The sequence below is a fragment of the Pituophis catenifer genome, unplaced genomic scaffold, assembly GCF_029215685.1.
Source record: "Pituophis catenifer annectens isolate HBS135680 unplaced genomic scaffold, rPitCat1.0.hap2 SCAF_2, whole genome shotgun sequence".
NCBI lineage: Eukaryota > Metazoa > Chordata > Lepidosauria > Squamata > Colubridae > Pituophis > Pituophis catenifer.
The window spans coordinates 102,298,262-102,322,862 of record NW_027256882.1 but is presented as its reverse complement, the minus strand read 5'-3'; the positions used below and the strand labels follow the sequence as shown (position 1 = coordinate 102,322,862).

Sequence of the window (24,601 nt, the reverse complement as noted above, 5' to 3'; positions counted from 1 at the left end):
GCGGGATACCGTATTTTGTCTACGAGTTAGTCCCTGTACAGTGTACACCAAGCGCTCTTAGAACAAAGTTACCACCCGCTTAAAATTCCGGCGGGATACGCAGTTGCTCCAGAAAGCGCCTGCTGGTCGCTCCGCCGGGCAGAAGAGGCTGCTGTGGGCCGGCTGTAAGACATGATCCGGGCCCACTTCTTCTTCCCCTTTTGGCGTCGGTGATACATTTCCGCTTCGCTTGCTTCTCGGAAAATGGTCGCAGGCGCCGCTTGGCTTTGAGGAGCCGAGGCGGAAGAGAAAGCCGTCCGTCCTTCGCTGCTTCGGGGGTTACTACCATGGGTCGGGAATCGAGGTAAAGGGCGCGAAGGGGCGGCGGACTTCAGGAGCCGGCTTGGCCTTTCCTCCGCACCTGGGGCCGAAGGAAAGGGGATCGCGTAGGAAGGAGGAGGCCGGGGCAGTCTAGGAGAAGGCCGAGAAACCGGCCTCGTTGACGTTGGGGTGGCCGCCGGATTCAAGAGTGGACTATTTATATAACACCGCCGCTTTAAACTCTGGAGCTTCAAAATGGGAAGAATAAGCCTTAAACGAGGCGATTTGCAACATGGAGGATAAGGGCGGTCCGTGTTTGTTGCCTTTGGGTTTAGGCCTCTGGCTTCTTCCTGGCCTTCTTTCCCTCATGGGGGCCGCGTTCTTTCTCGACGTTAAAGCCCAATTAGGTCGTCGGTCTAAAGGCGACTTTTATTCGGACGAGTCTATGGTCACGTTTCCCACTGCGCGCCTCGTATTGATGCCCCTTAAAAGGCTATACGACTTGTGTACAGTTGTGATTTGGGCTTCAAACATTTTCTATCGCAGATTTTATTTCGTTTGGTTGGTTCCTTACTCGCGGTGGCTTTCCACTCTAATCCTTGTCAGCTATGCACATTTACCAATGTATTCGTTTGCTAGGCGAGTTAGGATGGCATGTAAAATGAGTTAGGAGTGATAATATTAAGAGAACAACACATAAAAAGAGGAAAATCAGGAAATACTGTCAGATTGCTCCTTGTGAAAGATGCGACTGCATTATTATTATTTTTAAAATCCATTATTGCAACATCTTGATTCACCAAGACTTCTCAAACCCTTGTGCTAACATTATTCTGGCATTATTGCAATGCCCTTTAAATACATTTAATGGATGGATGGATATAGGAATACATTAGTTCTGCTTCTCCTTAGATTTCTTTATTTTCCTGTACAATGAAGTATAATAAGGCTTAAAAATGTTCCATATGTGTTTGTTTTTTTTAATTGGAGGGGTGGGTGTCATTCTGCTTGCCAGAATAATTGCATAAATAAATTTCAAAACAATTGGATCCAATATCTGAGAACAAAACTGTCCTCTCCACCATTTGTGTTTTCCTTCTAATAGTTTATTTATTTATTTATTTATTTTTCATATTTGTATACCGCCCTACTCCCGAAGGACTCAGGGCGGTGAACAGCCATAATAAATACAAATACATATAGAAGTTAAAAACTATTAAGAAACAGATTAAGTAATTTAGGCTCAAAGATTAAAAAACATCCAAATTTATCTAAAGAGGTTTAAAACCCAATTTAAAAGACAGTTTAAAAGCCAATTAAAAAGGGAGAGTTAGGCCAGACCAGCTTGTTGGAATAGAAATGTTTTCAGGGCTCGGCGGAATATGCGTAAGTCCTGGATGTTTCGTAACTCTGGGGGAAGCCCGTTCCAGATGGTAGGTGCCCCCACAGAAAAGGCTCTCCCCCTGGGGGCCGTCAGTCGACATTGTTTGGCCGACGGCACCCTGAGGAGTCCCTCTCTATGGGAGCGAACTGGTCGGTGAGAGGCTATTGGTGGCAGGAGGCGGTCTCGTAAGTACCCTGGTCCTGAGCCATGGAGCGCTCTAAAGATAGTAACCAAAACCTTGAAGCGCACCCGGAAGACCACTGGGAGCCAGTGCAGCTCGCGCAGGAGGCGGGTTACATGAGAGCGCCACATTGCTCCCATTACCACCCGCGCGGCCGCATTCTGGACCAGTTGGAGCCTTCGGGTGCTTCTCAAGGGGAGCCCCATGTAGAGAGCATTACAATAATCCAGGCGTGAAGTGACAAGGGCGTGAGTGACCGTGCGTAACGAGTCCCGATCCAGAAAGGGATGCAACTGGCGAATCAGGCGAACCTGATAAAAAGTCCTCCTGGCTACGGCCGTCATATGCTCTTCAAAAGACAGCCGTGAGTCCAGGAGGATGCCCAAGTTGCGAACCCCATCTGTGGGGGCCAACGACTCGCCCCCAATAGTCAGAGATGGCGCCAACTGACTATATCGGGACGACGGAAGCCACAGCCACTTGGTCTTGGATAGGTTGAGTCTGAGTTTGTTCCTCCCCATCCAGATCCGTACGGCCTCCAGGCACCGGGACATCACCTCGAGGGCATCATTGGGGTGGTCTGGGGTGGAGATGTATAGCTGGGTGTCATCAGCGTACTGATGGTACTTCACCCCAAAACCACGGATGATCTCACCCAGCGGCTTCACATAAATGTTGAATAGAAGGGGCGAGAGGACTGATCCTTGTGGCACCCCACATATAAGGGGCCTCGGGGTCGACCTCTGCCCCCCTGTCAACACAGACTGCGACCGGTCAGAGAGAAAGGAGGAGAACCACTGTAGAACAGTGCCCCCCACCCCCAACCCCTCCAACCGGTGCAGCATGATATCATGATCGATGGTATCAAAAGCCGCTGTGAGGTCTAATAGGACAAGGACTGAGGAGCAACCCCTGTCTCGAGCCCTCCAGAGATCATCAACCAATGCGACCAATGCTGTCTCTGTGCTGTACCCGGGCCTGAATCCCGACTGGAACGGATCTAGATAATTCGATTCATCCAGGTACTGAGGCAGTTGTCGTGCAACCACACTCTCAACAACCTTTGCAACAAAGCGAAGGTTGGAGACAGGACGATAATTTGCTAATACAGCTGGATCCAGGGAGGGCTTCTTGAGGAGGGGCCTCACCACCGCCTCTTTCAAGACGGTGGGAAAGACACCCTCACTCAAAGAAGCATTTATAATCTCCTGGAGCCAGCCTCGTGTCACCTCCCGGGAGGCCAGTACCAACCAGGATGGACACGGGTCCAATAAACATGTGGTCGCCTTTAGTCTGTTCAGTATCCTGTCCACGCTTTCGGGAGTCACAGGATCAAACTCTTCCCAAATAGTATTCTCAGGACCTGCCCCTGTCATTTCCTCTGGATCAATCCAGTCAGAGTCTAGCTGTTCACGAATCTGAGCAATTTTGTCATACAGATATTGTACAAAATCCTCAGCTCTACCCTCCAGGGGGTCTTCCCGCATCTCTTGATGGAGCAGAGAGCGGGTCACCCTAAACAGGGCGGCTGGGCGATTATCTGATGACGCAATAAGAGTAGAAAAGTAGTTACTCTTCTCTACTCTTATCGCCACTAGGTAATTCTTAATATGAGATCTTACCAGTGTTCGGTCGGATTCAGAACGACTAGCCCTCCAACTGCTCTCTAGGCGTCTTTTCCGGCGCTTCATCTCCCTCAGCTCCTCAGTATACCAAGGAGCCAGGTGAGACCGGCGCCGGGTCAGAGGCCGCAAAGGCACGACTCGGTCTAAAGCATCAGCCGCCGCCCTATCCCAGGCGGCCACTAAGTCCTCAGCCGAGTTGTGTGCTAGAACCTCAGGAAATGGCCCAAGCTCCATCTGGAATCTCTCAGGATCCATCAGGCGCCTGGGGCGGAACCACCTGGTCGGTTCCGCCTCCCTGCGGCGGGGTGTGGCAGTTCGAAGGTCCAGGCGAAGGAGGGAGTGATCTGACCATGACAAGGGTTCAATCGCTATATCCCCTATCTCGAGATCACTCAACCACTGTCCAGAGACAAAAACAAGGTCCAGTGTGTGTCCCCCCATGTGAGTAGAGCCATAAATTAACTGGGTCAGGTCCATAGACGTCATGGAAGTCATGAACTCCCGAGCCACCTCAGATGTCTCGCCAACTGATGACAGGTTAAAATCCCCCATGACCATAAGCCTGGGGGTGTCAACAGCCACCGCGGCTATAACATCAAGCAGCTCAGGCAGGGCTGCTGCCACATGGCAGGGAGCCAGGTATGTGACTAGCAAGCCCAACTGCACCCTATGACCCCACTTCACAAGAAGGGACTCACATCCAGCCGTCTGAGGAACAGTGGCCTCCCTTGGTCCAAGACCCTCGTTAATAATAACCGCCACCCCTCCGCCCCTCCCCTGAGACCTTGGCTGATGGAAAGCACGGAAACCTGGTGGGCACATATCAACAAGGGGGGCTCCCCCTTCCTGGCCCAACCAGGTCTCCGTAATACCCGCCAGGTCCGCACCCCCCTCCTGAATAAGATCACAAATGAGGGGGGCTTTATTTACCACGGACCTGGCATTGCACAGCATCAGCCGAAGGCCTGGGGCCCGAGGTTCCGTACAACCTGGGGAACGAGAAGAGCTTTGAGGGTCGGAGCGCGCCACCGCTTGTAAACAGCGAGGACGCACTCCCGTAGGATGATGTGGCCCCCTGCTCCCGCCATATCTGCCCCTCCCACCTACAGTATCGATGTTATGGGCATCTGTATCGTAAGATCTAATCATCTCCTTGACCCCAGAGTTCACACCTCCCATGCCATGCCCTACGGCTGACCCAGATACCCTCCCCCACGGGTCTTCTAATAGTGAGATCCTTCTTGAACAAGTTATTCCAATGAGGCTGTTTTGCAAATGTTGCATAGCCCAATCTTGAAAAACATCCATGATTTTCACAATATGAAGTTTGGTCAATCACATAATAAACTTGCAGTAACTTGCATGGAATATTTCATAGGGGAAGCTTGGTATTATATAAAATAAGCAGAGCCCAACTGTGGCTGGCAGGTTTTGAAAGGTTTCATGCAGAAATCATCCAAAAAGGATTTAGTTGAAGATGCCACCTTACTTACCTAATCTCTTTCATTTTCTTAGATCAACAAAGCAACAGTTGTCCAAACAAAAACAGTGAGTTAATCTATTTAAAATAATAGTTTTTCATCTCGCAATTTCTAAGCACAAATGTACTATGTAAATAATTAATGATTGTATTAATCAAATAGTTGCTACCTCTTTCAATATATGTGTGTGATATTCAGTTCAGATGTTCATTGGGGTTTCATGATGCTGTTTTTCCTTCAGTGTATGATGGATTCCTATTTTATATGAAGTGCCACTATAGTCTATGCTTTGGAAAAGGCTTTAAGAGGATAGTTAATTAGGAAGGAGGGTAGTTTTTAATTTTTTTTACTTGTGAATTCCTCTATTTATATTTTGGGTGCATTGTGCTTAGCAAACTTGCCTACTTTAAAATTTGATTGTATTTTATTTGAGCATTGTTATCTTATGTATTCATATATGCTAGAAGTAAAATACATGTTTGACCAACACCTCAATAACTTTTGGCTGAAAATATATTCTTCCTCTCCTCCATTTTGGAGCACATCACTTGTCACTTGAGTAGTGAGCAACATTTATCGGAGGTTGTATATATTACTTATTAAGTGACAGGATGTATATTTGTTTTGCTTTGTCTTTTCTTCATGAAAGATTTATAAGCTAATTCCTTGGTATTACTGTTGTGCCTCTTTAACATTTCCACTTATAATTTTGAATCCGGAAATTAATAGACTGGAATGTATATAATATTATCCCGTTTAACAAATTATTTATTTCTGCTAGAAGAATTTAGGACTCCATAGCTAGTATTTCCCATTTAGTATTTTAACAGTTACAATCAAGTGGATTGCTAGAAAACAGCTATCCCAGAGAATCTCAGAAGTTTGTAAAGATTTCAATCTTAGTCTCAGTCTCAGACTAACTCTCTTATAAGAAAACCAAATCAATTCAGTAGTGAAAATACTTAAAATAAATGATGACATATTTTCACAGACTAGTTTGGAAGCATTTTGAATAATTTTAATCATAGTCTTCAGTATTTGTTTATCGCATCCTTTACACTTGAATTTCTGTATACTTTGTCTTCACCCTTCTGTAATTATACAACTGCAGGCATTATCGGAAGCGCTCCTCATCACGAGGGCGCTCTGGTAGCCGTTCCCGCAGTCGTTCTCCATCTGACAAAAGAGCAAAACGTGTAGATGACAGGCGTTCTAGGAGTAGAGAGAGAGACCGTAGGCGTGAGAGATCACGGAGCAGGGACAAGAGGAGGTCTCGATCGCGTGACAGAAAACGGGTGAGGTAAGTCATCTTTGATAGACTCCTGCAAGAAAAAATTCTCAGTAAATGCTGAACATTTTTCTAAAAAGATTGACGATGTGGAGAAGGAATATTCTTTTGTCACTGTAAAAATTGGTTTTGGTTCTTAATTCATTAGAATTCATTGTTTCTTTATTGCAGGGATGTCAAACTCGCATTGTCATGTTATCGTCACATGACGTATTGTGACCTTTTCCCCCTTCGCTAAAACGGGGGTGGGCATGGCCAGCATGTGACACATCTGGCTCACGGGCCACAAGTTTGACACCCCTGCTTTATTGGAATTCATTGTTCTTTTATTTTCTGAAATGAGTATATTCTACTTCCTCTTGGGGAGTGATGTCTTATGAACTAGAAATTTTTTTTATTTAAGATTGTACCTCAAATCTGCTTTGTACAGGCGCTCAAGAAGTAGAGAGAGGGAAAGGAGTAGAGAGAGAAGACGATCACGCAGCCGAGAGAGAAGACGATCTAGAAGCCGGAGCAGAGGCAGACGGTCTCGATCTTCCAGCCCTGGCAAGAGCAAGAAGGTAGAAAACAGGTAATTGAGTGTATGCATTTTTTTCTAACTCTAGTAATATAGCTGCTATTATGATCATATTCCAGTTATGTAGCTATGAATTTTTATTATGGAATGCTGTTTCTATATCGTATTTTGATATGCCAAAAATGTCTTTTTGCTACACCTGGTTCACTATATGAGAATATCCTTTTTGTACACCTAGTTTTATGCTTATTGTGAGTACAGTAATATAAATCAGTGTTTCTCAATCTTTTTTGCCTGCGATCCCCTTCCAACCTTGATTTTCTCCCATGGATCCCCTGTCCAGGTCCCATTACCAATGAAGAAGATCATCACTTGCACACTTGGTTTGTAAACAGAATATATGTTTTTATTTATAATAATTTTAGTACTGCAACACACTCCCTTGTCAGTTGTTTACTGAGGGCTTCCACCATCTGCCAAATAAATAGGCTGACAATGATGTCCAATTCCATGTCTCAGATATAGACACAGGACAGTAACTGGTGTGTTTTCACTGTCAACGAGACAGCATTTACTTGGCTTTTTTGTGGCCCATGCCATGCCTTCCGTTACATATTTTTCTCCTGAGGGTCCCTTGGAATATCCTGGTGCCTCCAGGAGTTACCTGGTGAAAACCACTGGTATAATTGAATAGACTAGAAACAAACCATAATCTTACTCATATTCTGCAGTCTGGAGCATTGCTCTGCAATATTCTCTGATCTTTGGAATGACTTTATGAAAAGGAACTTAAACTAATCTATACCGTTGTTAGACTTCTTGCTTACACTAATCACATATTTGATGGTAAATCCCATTGAACTCAGTGAAACCTGGGGGGGAGTGTATAAGTATACATAAAGCTGTTTCTATGCAGATTTTGATGCATTTTAATTCTTTAAAATCAGCGGACCTAAGTGGCTAACACTGCATTGGATAGAATGGTTATCTTTTTTGTTCCTAAGAGCTAAATTTTGCCTTCAAGAATTTTATTTTATCATCTACTCAAAAAAGAGATAAAAATTTCGCTTCATTTTCAATTTTTGATTAATTGCAATTTAAGTTTGCATCTAAACTTTAGGAACCCCTTTCACAAAATAGTGGAAGGGAAAGGTATGTATGGAATATAGGAATCATGTGACTGAATTGGAAGTTATAGGGTTGTTAAATAAACACAGTGATCATAAAGCAAATCCATTTTCTGCAAAGGGTGTTTTTGCCAGGAACCAAAAGTAAATGCTAGAAACTAGCAAAACAAAATCCCCAAATTATAACCATGTGGCCATAGTGCTTCAAATAGCCATAAAGGTGATCTGGTTGCCAAGTGGTCAAAATGCCATCACATCATTACAGAAATGTGCATTTGGCTGAGGTAACACCAAAACTGGGTCATAACTAGCTCTAGGGAGATCTGTTATAACTCTGAACCGTCATTAAGTAACTGGAGATAAATTGAAGACTCTGTATTTTCCCAGTACCTACAGAATTAATGTCTGCAATTTTTAAGCATGAATATGAAATTGTCCAAGGGTTGTAAAGATTGTGCTATACATAAAGAACTATGAAAGATTTGGGCAGCTATATTAGACCATAAATATGCTGTCTAAACACTGACAGAGGGAAACTAATTTGTTCTAACTCTAGGAAAGCACAATATAAAATTGGCTTATTTCTCTAACCCGGTTTATAATAAATGAGCTTATCTATAGACATAATACTGAATCTCAAATAAAAACTTAAATGTGTCTTGCCTGCAGGTGCCAGAAGGGCAGAAAAAGGAGTTCAGAAACTTAAGACTCGTTTATTATAATTTAATTTCATTCAATGAAGCAATGTCTAATAAAAACAATTTTTTATATTCATTAATATTGTCTGTCAAGAGAACAGAAACCATTCTGCAATACACAATGCTTTCTATGTCTTTCAGATCACGCTCTACAGAAAAGATAGAAGGTGTGGAAGTTAACAAAGACAAGAAAAAAGAGAAAGAGGACAAGGAAGAAGAAAAGGATAAAGATGTAAATGTAAGTACAGACAGAGTTCTATGTCTATAAAGAGTAACAAGCCATTTTTAAAACTATAATTTTGAAGGTTCTGCAGAATTTCTTAGGTTTTAATGAGAAATAGCACAAAAAACATTTAAATAAGTAATTAATAATATATGCATGTATTTTAAAGGTTTGTATTCAATGTAGCCAGACAGTAGCTGATATCATAATGATTATATATTTTAAAATCCAAATAACTTGCATTATGTGTTGTTACAACCTCTTAACTTATTTGATCTTTCTGGCATTTATTATTTTTGTTTATCTGTCAACAAAACCATATAGACTTTTAGAAAGACAGGTTTTTCTATCTAATTTAATAAAGAGCTCCTAGCATGCTGCTCCTATACCAGTACATTTAACAAAATAGTTGTATATTCGTATTTCCTTTTCCTTTGTTATCCACTGGTCTAGAATGTAGTTTTACCACATTTTTGTTTTAAAAAAAGTTTACTTTCTGAAAAAGTTGCTATACTGGATAGAACTAATAATCAGATTTTCACTAATTGTATGCTTCCAGGATTTAGATCAATTTCATTTCTCTTTAAACCATGTTAGAAATTGGATACTACCTTTTGGATGATTTTTTTTCTGTAATAGAATTTTGATCAAAATAAATTGGAAGAGGAAATGAGAAAACGAAAAGAACGAGTAGAAAAATGGAGAGAAGAGCAGCGCAAGAAAGCTATGGAAAATATAGGAGAACTGAAGAAAGAAATTGAAGAGATGAAGCAGGGGAAGAAATGGAGTTTAGAAGACGATGATGGTATTAATGTCTTTATATTAAAATTATTTGTGAAGAAAGAAGCTATGTTCTTTTGAACATAACTGAAGACAATCACCACAGTGATTCTTAAGGTTGTGCAGGAAATGGGGAAAATATTTTATTTCAATCCATTTGCTTTCTAGGGGTTATACCAAATTGTTTTGGATCGACCCTGGTTAGACAACTGAAATTTAAAATGCTTTTTGTTTTTATGGATTTGGAATGAAACAAAATCCAGCCTGCACATCCCTCTCTAACTTCCAAATTCTTCCTCTCCTTGCTCCCCTGAAGCTGCTGAAACTTTGGAGTTTCTATATGCTTCTCTGTGCTATTACTGTATAAAGCAAATCAGTCCTGCACAAATGAAAATACCCCAAGGTTGCAAGTTTTGGTTTCCAAACCATCTGAAACTAGGTGTTCTGTCCATAGAACAGTTTATGCATGTTGTTTTTACACTTTATTCCTTATGCACTGAGTATATTTGGTAGAGAATTTGAAAAAGAGGGTCCATTTTAGTGTTGAGACTTTCTTGATTTAGTTTTATTGGATGACAGAGATTTAAACGAGCTACTGTGAGATTTTTGGGATAGGGACAAGAAGGCTCAAGTTCAAGCCCTAAAAAACTCCTTGGTTGATTTGAAGCCAGAAACTTGCTCCTAATCCAATCTACTTCATACGGTTAAAACAAAATACCCTTTTGGATCTAAAATTTTGCTGCTCTCAAACAGAAATGAAATAGCACTAGAATTTGATTCAAAAACATGCAGCAGTAATACCTTCATAGAAGCATGCACATAAAAATATAAAATAAAAGTCTGGAAATAAACAGAATAGTTGGGTATATCTAGAGAGAGGGAGGTTGGGTCTGTTATTTCATTTTAAAAATATTTAGTTTTATAGGTAGAAAAAATAAACAACCTCCACATTCAGCAGTTAGACTGTGCAGAAAATCAGTGTCACTGTTTATACAGAAAAGAGTCCTCTTTTTTTTACCATTAAAATATATTTAGGAAAGTATGAGTTAGATATATAGGAACAGATTGTTTCCCAGTATGGTTTTAAAAATATCTTTCATGTTAGATGATGATGAAGAAATTGCAGAAGGAGAAAAAGAAGGTAATGAAATTGAAGATGAAGAGTTAGATCCACTAGATGCATATATGGAAGAAGTAAAAGAAGAGGTCAAGAAGTTTAATATGAGAAGTGTAAAAGGTGGAGCTGGAAGTGAAAAGGTAAATTGTATTTGATTCAGGTATTGAAATAGCTTTTCGAATATTATGACACATAAATTCAAAATTAGAGTATTAAAGTAATTCATGTTTATGATTTGCTTTGTGTGCTTCCAAATTCAGTAAAATCCCCCCCCCCTTTTTTTTCATTTTAAAGAAATCGGGTCCAACAGTTACAAAAGTAGTAACTGTAGTGAAAACCAAAAAAGCTTCTCCAGAGACTGAAAAGAAGAAAGGAGAACTCATGGTGAATGATCAAGATGCAATGGAGGTAATTAAATTGTGTTGCATTATTTCATGTGAAACTCCAGGAAATACTATGTGTTTTAAGAGATAGTTAGTTTCGGTCATGGGGATAATTTTATTTTGTGCAGTTTCCCAATCTGTATAGTAATGAACATGTTTACATTGGAATCAGATAATTTGTCTGACTTAAACTTTTTTTCAAAATGAGGTATCCCTGAAAGGGAGCAGAAGGAAATCCAGTGAGATTGCTCAGCATAATCAAAAATTTAATTTAATTTAATTTAATTTAATTTAATTTAATTTAATTTAATTTAATCAATTCAATTTATATGCCACCCCTCTCCGAAGACCCTTTAAAAGGGGAGCATATGTTGAGTGCTGTTTTCACCATAGCTGCTTGGACAGTTCTCCTTACCTCAACTTAGGGTTATAATAGTTAATAAGCAAAAGCAAAACAGATAGGTGGTTCATTCTAACAAGTTTCATAATGATCAAATCTTTGTTAATCACTACTGTCATGCTTTTGTAGTTACCTTGTTAGTTTTATTTTTTATTATCTGGTATTATCTGGATGTGTAGCCTTGCAAAATTTCAAACATTTTTTAAAAATATAGAAATGTTTTGCAAAAAAACAAAACCTTCCTAAAGGTCACACTTTTCTTGCTTTGTAACCTACCAGTATTCCTCTGAAGAGGAGGAAGTTGATCTCCAGACTGCACTGACAGGCTACCAAACGAAACATAGGAAATTGCTGGAACCAGTGGATCATGGGAAGATTGAATATGAGCCCTACAGAAAAAATTTCTATGTTGAAGTTCCTGAGCTAGCCAAAATGACTCTGGAAGGTAATCAGCAATGTCAGAGAAACTGCTGCTAAATTCAATAAATTAAATTGTGAGATATTGTGAATTGGGTTCATCTCAAGAAATATGCTACTTCCTCATTAAATTATTTCCTCATTATATGAGGAAATGGCAGTTTCTTTATCCCACCACTCTGGTACCTCTTAAATTTTTCAGGCTGAAAGCTCCTTGAATAGTGTAGGAGGGTGCAGAGAATCTTCAACACTCCTGAGGGCTGCTATCTTTTCTTGATTGTCTTGTCTTTTTGTTGTGTGGTAATACAGTTTTTCGGTGGCAGCTCTGAAGTTTGTGGTGTTTAACTCCCAAAGTTCCTCAACCAGCTAACATCTCAGCCAGCATGCTGGCTGGGAATTCTGGGAATTGAAATCTACACATCTTAGAGATGCTAAGGTTGAGAAACGTAATAATAAATGTATTATACTTTCTACACCACAACTACAAATCTACACATCTTAGAGATGCTAAGGTTGAGAAACATAATAATAAATGTATTATACTTTCTACACCACAACTACAAATTCCTGCTCTTATATCTGAAAAGATTATTGAGAGAGAATAAGAAGCACCCGATGAAATCACAACAGGGTCAAAAAAATGAGAAAAAAATCATCTTCTAGTCAGGAAGCAGAGATCCATGGATCTGCTTAGTATTTGATTCTTTTTCAAAGCTAACAGGAGAACAAATTACTTTTATTGAAAAACAATGTTTTACGAAGTCAATAGTTTGGATTCAGAATAGCCATTCCACAAACAGGCTTATTTCTTGTGTACTATGAGCCATCTGTTCATATGATTTGTAGTCTTTAGCTCTTTTTCCCATATTGGGACAATAAGAATCAGCTTGAGATCCTCGCCCACAGCTTCCTTATTGAAGAGCTCAAAGTTAGGCGCTTTCTCTTCTTTCCTGCCTAAGTCTCAAAATGCCTGCTGCCCTAAATAAAAACTTTCACTTTTCTTTCGTGTTAAAAAAACAGTATGGAGAGAGTATTATTCAAATTGATTTGCTTAGTCTCAGAGTTTTGAAAGCTTCCAGAGGTAATTACAGTCATGTGAATTGCAAAGCCAGGATTTTTTAGGCTTTGCTTGTGCAAGCCATAATAAGAGTGTCTACTTATCCTAGAATCAATCTAATCAGATTATGGTTTACTGTGGTCTTAACCAGGCTAACAGGCTATCTAATTAAAAAGCTGCTAATTATTTTGTATTACAAAAGAAAGTACACAGTAGTTGTAGATAATGATGCTGATTGCATGATGTTCACCAGTTATATTAAAATCTTTTGTTTTATATTGCTCGTAAAGATACCTGAATATACCATCTTGTAAAAGAGTGATCAAACATTAATAACATTCTTCGTATAGAAGACATATTAATAAAAGTCAACAAATGAGTGATTCATATATTAATTCAGGTTGTATGTTGCAGAGGTAAATGCATACAGATTGGAAATGGAAGGAATTATAGTCAAGGGTAAAGGATGTCCCAAGCCAATCAAAACCTGGGTACAGTGTGGTATTTCTATGAAAATCCTGAATTCCTTGAAAAAGTAAGTAAGCAATATGGAAATAGATAGTTTATATATTTTAGGATTAGGAAAAATTGTGAAGAGATTTGCAATGTACAGCAAAAATTAGGGATATAGTGCTTCATATATTGCCAAAGTGTAAACACTTATTAGCGCTAGTCAAGTATTTTATAAGGCAGTTTCTGCTATACAAACCCACATGCCAGAAATCAGGAACTTGTGATCCTTCAGGTGTTGTTGAAGTATAATCTTCAGGACCTCCTAGGCTTGGCTGTAGTTACTATGAATTACACCTTGACATCATCTAAAGGTATCAGAATAGGTAATAGTTCCCCATATTTATAATTTCACTAATCTATAGCTTTACTTTGTAAAGTATGGTATGTGATATTAAAACTGAAAATCAGTACTTTAGTAGATCCATATATGATGTTGTTCATGTCCATAAAGTATCTTTTTATTTCCTTTTTAAGACATGGCTATGAAAAGCCCACCCCTATCCAGGCCCAAGCTATACCTGCAATTATGAGTGGACGTGATTTAATTGGCATTGCTAAAACAGGAAGTGGAAAGACAATTGCATTTCTGCTGCCCATGTTCAGACACATTATGGATCAGAGATCATTAGAAGAAGGCGAAGGTCCAATAGGTAAGGATGTGGTTGTTAATCCAATCACTCATGTACAGAAACAGGATTATTATGCACAGGCTCCTAAAATGTTCCTAAAAGGAAACAAAATGCAATAATAAAACAGCTTTTGAAACAATGCAGAGCATAAACCAATCAGTTGAAAATAACCATATTTTTAATTTCATGTTGGAAAAAGTTTCCTGCTGGAAAATATTAGTGATGGTTTTGCTTTAATTGAAAGAGAGTTCTGTAAAGTATAACAAAACAAGGTGTTTTTTTCTTGTAACATAATATATGAAAATCTTTGAAGAGAGTCTCAGTTTTATTGAAACTTCTGGTGTGCACATGATAAGGACTTTCAGATTAAAATTTCTGGGTTTTTTTCCCCAGCTGTCATTATGACACCTACTCGAGAACTAGCCCTACAGATTACAAAGGAATGTAAGAAATTCTCAAAGACTCTTGGGGTTAGAGTCGTGTGTGTATATGGAGGAACGGGAATAAGTGAACAGGTATGTTATCAAATTTATATCACATTGATAGAATCTAGGATTACCAGAACTTTGGATTCAGTCTCCAAAAAGTGCTTTGGAGCATGTATTACCAGTGCAGCACCTATTTTAAATAGCCATACCTTTTCCCAGGATGAACAGAAAGGTAGCCACCTGAACCTAGGAAAATAAGGTGATGCAGACATACTGAAGCATCTTTCCTAGATTGAATCTGAAATGCTGAAAAGCTGTAATAGGATTGTATTGCCATCTATGTGATAAACAACTCTTGTCTTTTTTGCAGTCAGCTTAGGCAGTTCCTCCATAACTTCATTATTAATTTTTTTTTGTACTTAAAAGTACTGGATTAGATACCTGAAACAAGTAACTCCTGCAGTGAATTTTCCTGATTGTCCTCTATTGCATCTACCATACTTCCTCAGGGTGCTTCTGATGGTTAAGAGATACAAGGAGGTCTAGATAGATAGTGTTTCTTTAACAGAAAAATATTTTTTTCTAGAAACAAAAATAAACTTTTTGCCAAAATAATCAGATTATTTTTAATCTGGTTCCAAAAAGATACTTCAGTGTTACAAATATTACAGATATTGGGCTTCTCTGCACTCTTTAATTGATTCTGGGGAAAGACCCAGCTGCTTTGGAGACAGGTGCAATGTTTGCATTTCAAAGTACCATTTTCAAACTGAATCTAAAAATCTGCACATTTTTACTTTGTACCAGGGTGGATTTGATTTAAATCGAGTTGATTTAAATCACAATTTAAATCATGATTTAAATCACTAGTAAAAAGGCTTGATTTAAATCAACTCGATTTAAATCATAATTTTTAAAGAGCAACTGTCATCTCTGCTACTCCTTTGACCCACTGTTGACTCACCGATAGTCCCAGTGTTGCAGAATATACAGCCTCATGCTACATAACTAAGCTCCATTTCATGCTAAATAAGCTAAATTATTTATGTATCTTAAATAGAAAACTATCTTACGATAGATTTTTACCCCAAAAGTTTTTTATTAAAATAAATTTGATAAAAATCAAAAAATCTGATTTATATCAAAAAAATCCGATTTAAATAAAAAAAATCTGATTTTTTTTTTTTTTTTTTTTTTAAATCATTGATTTTTATCCACCCTGCTTTGTACATTCACAAGGACTGGAAAACATAGATTTGTTTTAGCCAACTTTCCATAGAGAAAGAATATGTACAACTTTAAAATATTCTAAAGAGTATAATGGATTTGAATTAGTTGTTCGACAGATGCTATAAAATCTGATTAGTGAGGTTTTCTCAGTCTAAGGTTCATATTACTTAGTATCTGATTTTTCTGGTAACAAAGTAATATTGGAGATAGGTCTACATATCACACAACTATTATATTTTAAAATTAACCCATTCTGGCTGTGTACAGAAAGTAGAAAATTTTGTTCTTTCCTCTCTAGCTGCTTTGTTCAGAGGCAATTCATTTTTCCCTATGTTTAGGAAGAGGATGAGGTAAAGGAAAATAGATGGACATTATGTAAAATGTGGGCTTAGGTAGAGGGGCTCGGTGGATGTGAGCCCTCAATTCCCTCTCTGTATGCTAGCTGTATATTTCTCTGACATTATCAATTTAATAATTGAGAACAGAAGGGAACATATTTTAAACTGATATATTAATAGTATTGATAATTTATTACTTGTTATAAATGTTACACATTAAAATACTTTCTTCTATTTATTTTATATGCAGATTGCTGAACTGAAAAGGGGTGCGGAAATAATAGTTTGCACACCTGGCCGTATGATAGATATGTTAGCAGCTAACAATGGTAAGAAAATACTTGTTGTTTGTAAAGACATTGTGACACATTGTTTCCCTCTCCTTCAATAATGAAATTCATAGATCTGTTGAAGCTGTGATATCTATTATAATGTAGAATGTAGTTTTAAAAATGATTCTCTTCAATATCTTTCATTATAAATTTCAAAACTATTTGATGAATGGAAACCCTTGAAGCATTTCTTAAAATAAACATACTCATTTTGGGATTATAGCTCAACTTCAGAATTGACTTTCTAAAAAAGCTATCTATCATTTACATTGAAATCATGTTCCCTATCTAATGGTTGTTGACACTGATTGTTCACTTTTTGTACAAAGAAGTTTTCATCTCTAAATTTGGGAACAAAACCTAACAGTTTGAGTTTTTTAAAAAAGCAGCTTTTTTTCTCAAAATGTTTCGATAACAAATAATCTAAACAGAGATATTGCAGCTTTAAAGTACATTTTACTGCAACATTATGTGCTTATTGCACAATATTTGATTGATTGTTTATGTATTTTGCTGTAAAAACTCTTACTAAACTGTTGACATTTGACTTCTGTGGAAAAAGTTCCTTCAAGAGTTATAGAACTGGGCTTCCAAAGACTAAGCCATCAAAGGTAGGTACAGCAATGCTGTTTCAAAATAATGTACACTTGTATGGTAAGAGCCAAATTTAAAAAAAAAGTGTTGCAAGTTTCTTATTTTAATCTATTAGAAAAACATGCTACATAATGTGTTTAGAAGTAAAGGTAAAATAAATAGAAATCTTGTGTTTACTTTGAATTACTTACTTTTACACCACATTAAAATAGCATTTCCTCCTTCAGATTTTTAAAAAGAGCTATCCACTTGCTTGAAGATGCTGCAGTAAGGTCTAACTCAATCCAGCTTCCAACCACTAAGCATCAGTAGCTGAGGTGAAACTCAGACCTCCTGTATACATTCACTAAGTGAAATAGAAGTGACATGGCTCGAGCATCTCTGCAGATTTTTTATGTGTTTTTATTGTTTTTAATAATTTACTTTGATATCATTTTATTGAAATGGGAGTAGCAGTTTGTATAAAGCCGTGATGGCGAACCTATGGCACGTGTGACAGGTGGCACACAGAGCCCTCTCTGTGGGCACGCAAACCATCGCCAGTTAGTCTTCTGGTTTCCAGTACACACAGGTGCACCAGCCAGCTGGTCTTCACGGGCACCGGAAAACGGCCAAAGAACAGGCCGTTTTTCAAGCTGTTTTCAGGCCAAAAACGGCCTGGAAAACAGCCAAAAAACAGGCATGTGTGCACCGGCCAGCTGGTCTTCGGGTTTTCAGCACGCACACATGTACATGCAAGTGCATGCACATGCCTCCTGGTTTGGGCACTCAGTGCCGAAAAGGTTCGCCATCACTGGTATAAAGTAATAGAAAGCAGGCTGTTGTGGATTGTAACTTCTTGTTTGTTCTAGAAATGACTCTCGGCTCTCTTTATATGCAAAAGTAGTCAAGAATGTTTTCTCTACTCTCTAGCTGCATCAAATATTAGAGCAATAGAAACCCACGGTAGAAATCTGTAATTCTTTCCAGTTTAAGGGTTCATGGCTTCTCAAGTCAAATCCTCAAACTGCTTCCTACTGTTTAAAAAAATAATAGAATTAAGTTCTAAAAGAAAAGCATATGTATGTTAAATATGCATGTATATGCTCTCTTCTTTACCATACAGTATAAACCAACAGGGAGGAAATACAAAGTACATTAAACAGTGATGGAGAATCACTGATGTATGTGCATTGTGCTTTTGGATACAAAATTTAGTATAGAATTGCTGATTCTCAAACAATTAAATGGGGCTTAGGTACACTTTATATCAGCACCTTTGGAAATCTTTAGTTTAAATTTTTAAAAATCTTTTTGGTCTAGACTCTAGATCATTACACAAGGCAAAGATGTCGTTTGCATGGGTCTATTTATCATTGTGTGTATCATATAACTATTCTTAAGATTAAGTTCATTAACTTTAAGCTATATTTGTAGATGAGAAAAAAAATGTGCAGTTCTGTTTATATTAGTATGATGGTAGTTTCTGTGAATAGGTTCTGTGAACCCGTATGAGACTTTCTGCTTAGAAAATTTGAGATAAAGCATTCCTGACCAGTGTAATTAAATTTTGAATCATAAGAATTTCCAATAATGATACTAAGATTTTGTAAGGTTTCTTCAGTTATCACTTGAATTTTGCTTTCCACACATGCGCTGTAATCTCTAATATGTTTTTTTCTAGGTGGCGCTCACAGATAATGGCTGATGTGGCTCGTTGCTTCACCTTAGTCTTAGTTTTATGATGTGTTTTGGTGAGGGCTGTTTTCTGAATTTTGCAGGTTCTTCTGGCCCTGTACTGATATACAAGAGAAGTAATTGACAAAATAATGGGCCTTGTGCATCAGTACACAATTGCCAAAACATTTGCCAGTACAAGAGATAAGGCACTTAGTGAATTGTTTTTTTAAAATAAATAAATGATTAAATCTTTGTTTAGACTCTAGTCAGAATATGTACCATTTTATTTATATAATTTACGAAGAAAAATAGCTTTTAGATTTATTCTTGTTTTCTTTTGTTGTTTTCTCTCCTTTCTATAGGTCGGGTGACAAATCTTCGGAGAGTGACATACGTTGTCCTTGATGAAGCAGATAGAATGTTTGACATGGGCTTTGAGCCTCAGGTAACCAGAAGAATGACTAGCTTTTACAGATTTCCTAACAAAGGCTTACATAGTATATTTCATGTTCTGCTCTGTGATGGCATAGCTATTGATTACTAGAATGTTATTTTTGTCTAGTAAATGTTTAATCTCCAATCTAAGTACCAAAATGGGCATGGAAGAGTCCACTTGTCTGATTCTACTTATACTACATTGCTGTCTGTTATCCAATTCATTAAATTAGGTACAAGATTATACAGAGCCAGAAAAAAGAACAGGTTTTACCTACTAACCACTTGTAAATATCTTAGTAGTAGATAATTGCTTATTGCTGGTGTGAACACTGAATATTGTAGGAGAATTTCTTTCCACAGGAAAGCAATAAGTAGCTGATTTGGGAAATTCACTATTAACCCACTTTTGTTCACAATAGGTTATGCGCATTGTAGACAATGTGAGACTTGATCGCCAGACCGTGATGTTTTCTGCTACTTTCCCTAGAGCCATGGAGGCTTTAGCTCGCCGTATTCTCAGCAAACCAATTGAGGTCCAAGTTGGTGGCAGAAGTGTTGTCTGTTCAGATGTTGAACAGAGAGTGGTAAGATGTAGAAATGTAATCTTTGTCTTCCCTGTCTTAATGACAGCCTTCAAAGGATAGCTTTAGAACAAAGTTATATATCCAAGATACCTTTACTTGTAAATATTTTGCAGGCATTGACTTCTGAAATGTATTAATTGTATAAAGTAGAGAATAATTCTTGTTTTATGTGTCTTTTATGAGACAGTTCATCAAAGCACTAGTGATAACATTTATTTTCCTGTGTTGCAGAGTGATAGCACTTATATACAATTTTTATTGTAAAGTTTGTCCAATAATCTGTTGTGCTAAAAAATTCATACAGTACAAAGGAATCCATAAAGGAACATATTCAGATTGGAACTGGCACTTCACTATCACAAAGTACCAGATTCAAAGAAGACTGTGGCATTATCAAAGAAAAAGTTAAATCCAGGGCTATTTTTCTAAATATTATCCATAGCTATTATTTATCAGTTTAGAGTCAGAAGCCAGAATTTACATTTTAGGTGATCTGAAATACAGTTTAAAGCTTGTTTTTTTTTCACTAGTAGCCCATAGTGACGTTTACATAGTAAATAGTTTAAAAATTAGAGATAATTCCAGAAATTATTTCAAATATTATTATTATTATTATTATTTTTCATATTTGTATACCGCCCTACTCCCGAAGGACTCAGGGCGGTGAACAGCCATAATAAATACAAATACATATAGAAGTTAAAAACTATTAAGAAACAGATTAAGTAATTTAGGCTCAAAGATTAAAAAACATCCAAATTTATCTAAAGAGGTTTAAAACCCAATTTAAAAGACAGTTTAAAAGCCAATTAAAAAGGGAGAGTTAGGCCAGACCAGCTTGTTGGAATAGAAATGTTTTCAGGGCTCGGCGGAATATGCGTAAGTCCTGGATGTTTCGTAACTCTGGGGGAAGCCCGTTCCAGATGGTAGGTGCCCCCACAGAAAAGGCTCTCCCCCTGGGGGCCGTCAGTCGACATTGTTTGGCCGACGGCACCCTGAGGAGTCCCTCTCTATGGGAGCGAACTGGTCGGTGAGAGGCTATTGGTGGCAGGAGGCGGTCTCGTAAGTACCCTGGTCCTGAGCCATGGAGCGCTCTAAAGATAGTAACCAAAACCTTGAAGCGCACCCGGAAGACCACTGGGAGCCAGTGCAGCTCGCGCAGGAGGGGGGTTACATGAGAGCGCCACATTGCTCCCATTACCACCCGCGCGGCCGCATTCTGGACCAGTTGGAGCCTTCGGGTGCTTCTCAAGGGGAGCCCCATGTAGAGAGCATTACAATAATCCAGGCGTGAGGTGACAAGGGCGTGAGTGACCGTGCGTAACGAGTCCCGATCCAGAAAGGGATGCAACTGGCGAATCAGGCGAACCTGATAAAAAATCCTCCTGGCTACGGCCGTCATATGCTCTTCAAAAGACAGCCGTGAGTCCAGGAGGATGCCCAAGTTGCGAACCCCATCTGTGGGGGCCAACGACTCGCCCCCAATAGTCAGAGATGGCGCCAACTGACTATATCGGGACGACGGAAGCCACAGCCACTCGGTCTTGGATGGGTTGAGTCTGAGTTTGTTCCTCCCCATCCAGATCCGTACGGCCTCCAGGCACCGGGACATCACCTCGAGGGCATCATTGGGGTGGTCTGGGGTGGAGATGTACAGCTGGGTGTCATCAGCATACTGATGGTACTTCACCCCAAAACCACGGATGATCTCACCCAGCGGCTTCACATAAATGTTGAATAGAAGGGGCGAGAGGACCGATCCTTGTGGCACCCCACATATAAGGGGCCTCGGGGTCGACCTCTGCCCCCCTGTCAACACAGACTGCGACCGGTCAGAGAGAAAGGAGGAGAACCACTGTAGAACAGTGCCCCCCACCCCCAACCCTTCCAACCGGTGCAGCATGATATCATGATCGATGGTATCAAAAGCCGCTGAGAGGTCTAATAGGACAAGGACTGAGGAGCAACCCCTGTCTCGAGCCCTCCAGAGATCATCAACCAATGCGACCAATGCTGTCTCTGTGCTGTACCCGGGCCTGAATCCCGACTGGAACGGATCTAGATAATTTGATTCATCCAGGTACTGAGGCAGTTGTCGTGCAACCACACTCTCAACAACCTTTGCAACAAAGCGAAGGTTGGAGACAGGACGATAATTTGCTAATACAGCTGGATCCAGGGAGGGCTTCTTGAGGAGGGGCCTCACCACCGCCTCTTTCAAGACGGTGGGAAAGACACCCTCACTCAAAGAAGCATTTATAATCTCCTGGAGCCAGCCTCGTGTCACCTCCCGGGAGGCCAGTACCAACCAGGATGGACACGGGTCCAATAAACATGTGGTCGCCTTTAGTCTGTTCAGTATCCTGTCCACGCTTTCGGGAGTCACAGGATCAAACTCTTCCCAAATAATATTCTCAGGACCTGCCCCTGTCATCTCCTCTGGATCAATCCAGTCAGAGTCTAGCTGTTCACGAATCTGAGCAATTTTGTCATACAGATATTGTACAAAATCCTCAGCTCTACCCTCCAAGGGGTCTTCCCGCGTCTCTTGATGGAGCAGAGAGCGGGTCACCCTAAACAGGGTGGCTGGGCGATTATCTGATGACGCAATAAGAGTAGAAAAGTAGTTACTCTTCTCTACTCTTATCGCCACTAGGTAATTCTTAATATGAGATCTTACCAGTGTTCGGTCGGATTCAGAACGACTAGCCCTCCAACTGCTCTCTAGGCGTCTTTTCTGGCGCTTCATCTCCCTCAGCTCCTCAGTATACCAAGGAGCCAGGTGAGACCGGTGCCGGGTCAGAGGCCGCAAAGGCACGACTCGGTCTAAAGCATCAGCCGCCGCCCTATCCCAGGCGGCCACTAAGTCCTCAGCCGAGTCGTGTGCTAGAACCTCAGGAAATGGCCCAAGCTCCATCTGGAATCTCTCAGGATCCATCAGGTATGGATAAAATATGCTGTGGATGGCCAAAATACAGGTTCAGTAGTTTCATGGGCTAATACATTTGGCCACGATGTTGAGTAAGGTTGGTTAAACAATCAAATTAATGTAGATTTGAATAATTTCTGTGTCTTTGTTTTAGTATAGTATGCAGTTATAGTTTTAATTGGAGTTTTTTTTTTTATTTGATTTATATGCCGCCCTTCTCCGGAGACTCAGGGCAGCTTACAATGCGTTAAGCAATAGCCTTCATACTTTTCTATATTTATACAAAGTCAGCTTATTGCCCCCACAAATTGGGTCCTCATTTAACCTACCTTAGAAAGGATGGAAGGCTGAGTCAACCTTGAGCTTGGTGAAATTCGAACTTACAGTAATTGCAGACAGCTGGTGTTAATCACAATGCTTTTAGTCTGCTGAGCCACCAGGTTAATTTAATTTAGATTAAGGTTAATTTAGATTTTGTATAATTTTGACATAATGTGAGCTGCCTGGAGTTCCGTGAGTGAAATGGCAGCCCTAAAAATAATTTAATGAGCAAACAAATATTTGTATGGGTTGGAACAGGTCTTTGACATGACCCCAAAATAATGGTATATCTTTGTAGTACTCGCTTTGTACCTAGGCAGTCTTTTTTCCCCCAAAGACAAGAAAAATGAAGCTGAATCTTGCCCTGTTTGCTAGTTACAATTATAGATTATCTATAAAAAAATTAATGCTTTTTATTATAAAAGTAAATTTTCACTGAACATTTACTACAATGTTTGAATCAGGTTTATTGCTATTATAGACCATACTAATATCTCCAGATGTTCCATTGGCGATAACTGTACTGTTTCCTTCACCAACTATTCCTGTCTTTCAGATTGTCATAGAGGAAGAAAGCAAGTTCTTGAAATTGCTTGAGCTACTAGGACATTATCAGGAAAAAGGAGCTGTCATTATATTTGTGGATAAACAGGAACATGCTGATGGATTACTGAAAGACTTGATGAGAGCTTCTTACCCCTGTCTTTCACTTCATGGAGGTAGTGGGCATTCCTCGTCTTTTAATTATTTGACAAAATAACTGAACCTTAAATGTTCATCAGCATCCTCTGCATATGTTTTTTTCTGCAGGTATTGACCAATATGACAGAGACAGCATAATCAACGATTTTAAGAGTGGAGTATGCAAACTGCTTGTAGCTACATCAGTAGCAGCTCGAGGTCTTGATGTAAAGCATCTTATGCTTGTAATCAACTATAGTTGTCCTAATCATTATGAGGATTATGTGCACAGGGCAGGCAGAACTGGGCGTGCAGGCAACAAAGTATGTAAATATTTTTTTCCACTGATGACTTAAAAGATAAAGTCCCATGCAGATGGGTTATTGCTTTGTTGATTTATATAATTTCTGAGCAGTCATTTGAATTAAAATTGTTTTATTAACAATAAAAATGTGTTTATTTCCAATTAAACAGAGCAGTGGTGAATAATCTGAAGCCCTCAGACTGTGTGTGATCCTTGATTTAATGTTCTTCAGTCCATGGCTTAATTGTATTGACTTAGTGATTTGTACTTTACATTTTCAACTAAATAGCGATTTTGTGATTGAAACCAAATTGAAAACTGTTGACCATGTGCTTAATAAGAATGGGCTGTAGAATTATAATATAGTTTGCATATAGATAAGATCAGAGGTGGTATTCAGCAGATTCTGAACAGTTCTGGAGAAGTGGTAGCGGAAATTTTGAGTAGTTCGGAGAACCGGTAAATACCATCTCTGACTGGCCCCACCCCAATCTATTCTCTGCCTCCCGAGACCTAGGTGATTGGGAAGAAATGTGGATTTTGCAGTATCCTTCCCCTACCAAGCCATACCATGCCCACCAAGCCACTCCCACAGAAGTTTAAAAAAAATTAAATCCCACCACTGAATAAGATGCATGCACAT

General features: G+C 39.3%; 1 protein-coding gene across 1 annotated transcript in view; it reads left to right on the top strand.

Annotated features, from left to right (window-relative positions):
* The first annotated feature begins 210 nt into the window (after positions 1–210).
* The window catches only part of DDX46 (DEAD-box helicase 46), a 38,893-nt gene continuing 14,502 nt past the window's right edge, over positions 211–24,601 (top strand). Inside the window, exons 1-17 of the mRNA XM_070937291.1 lie at positions 211–343; positions 5,006–5,038; positions 6,083–6,271; positions 6,690–6,830; positions 8,743–8,839; positions 9,464–9,629; positions 10,710–10,861; positions 11,016–11,129; positions 11,784–11,949; positions 13,393–13,513; positions 13,966–14,141; positions 14,514–14,635; positions 16,367–16,445; positions 19,064–19,146; positions 19,559–19,723; positions 23,530–23,692; positions 23,784–23,977. Of these exons, the coding sequence (XP_070793392.1) occupies positions 327–343; positions 5,006–5,038; positions 6,083–6,271; positions 6,690–6,830; positions 8,743–8,839; positions 9,464–9,629; positions 10,710–10,861; positions 11,016–11,129; positions 11,784–11,949; positions 13,393–13,513; positions 13,966–14,141; positions 14,514–14,635; positions 16,367–16,445; positions 19,064–19,146; positions 19,559–19,723; positions 23,530–23,692; positions 23,784–23,977 (2,178 nt within the window). The 5' untranslated portion in view covers positions 211–326. The remainder of the gene's footprint in view (positions 344–5,005; positions 5,039–6,082; positions 6,272–6,689; positions 6,831–8,742; positions 8,840–9,463; positions 9,630–10,709; positions 10,862–11,015; positions 11,130–11,783; positions 11,950–13,392; positions 13,514–13,965; positions 14,142–14,513; positions 14,636–16,366; positions 16,446–19,063; positions 19,147–19,558; positions 19,724–23,529; positions 23,693–23,783; positions 23,978–24,601) is intronic.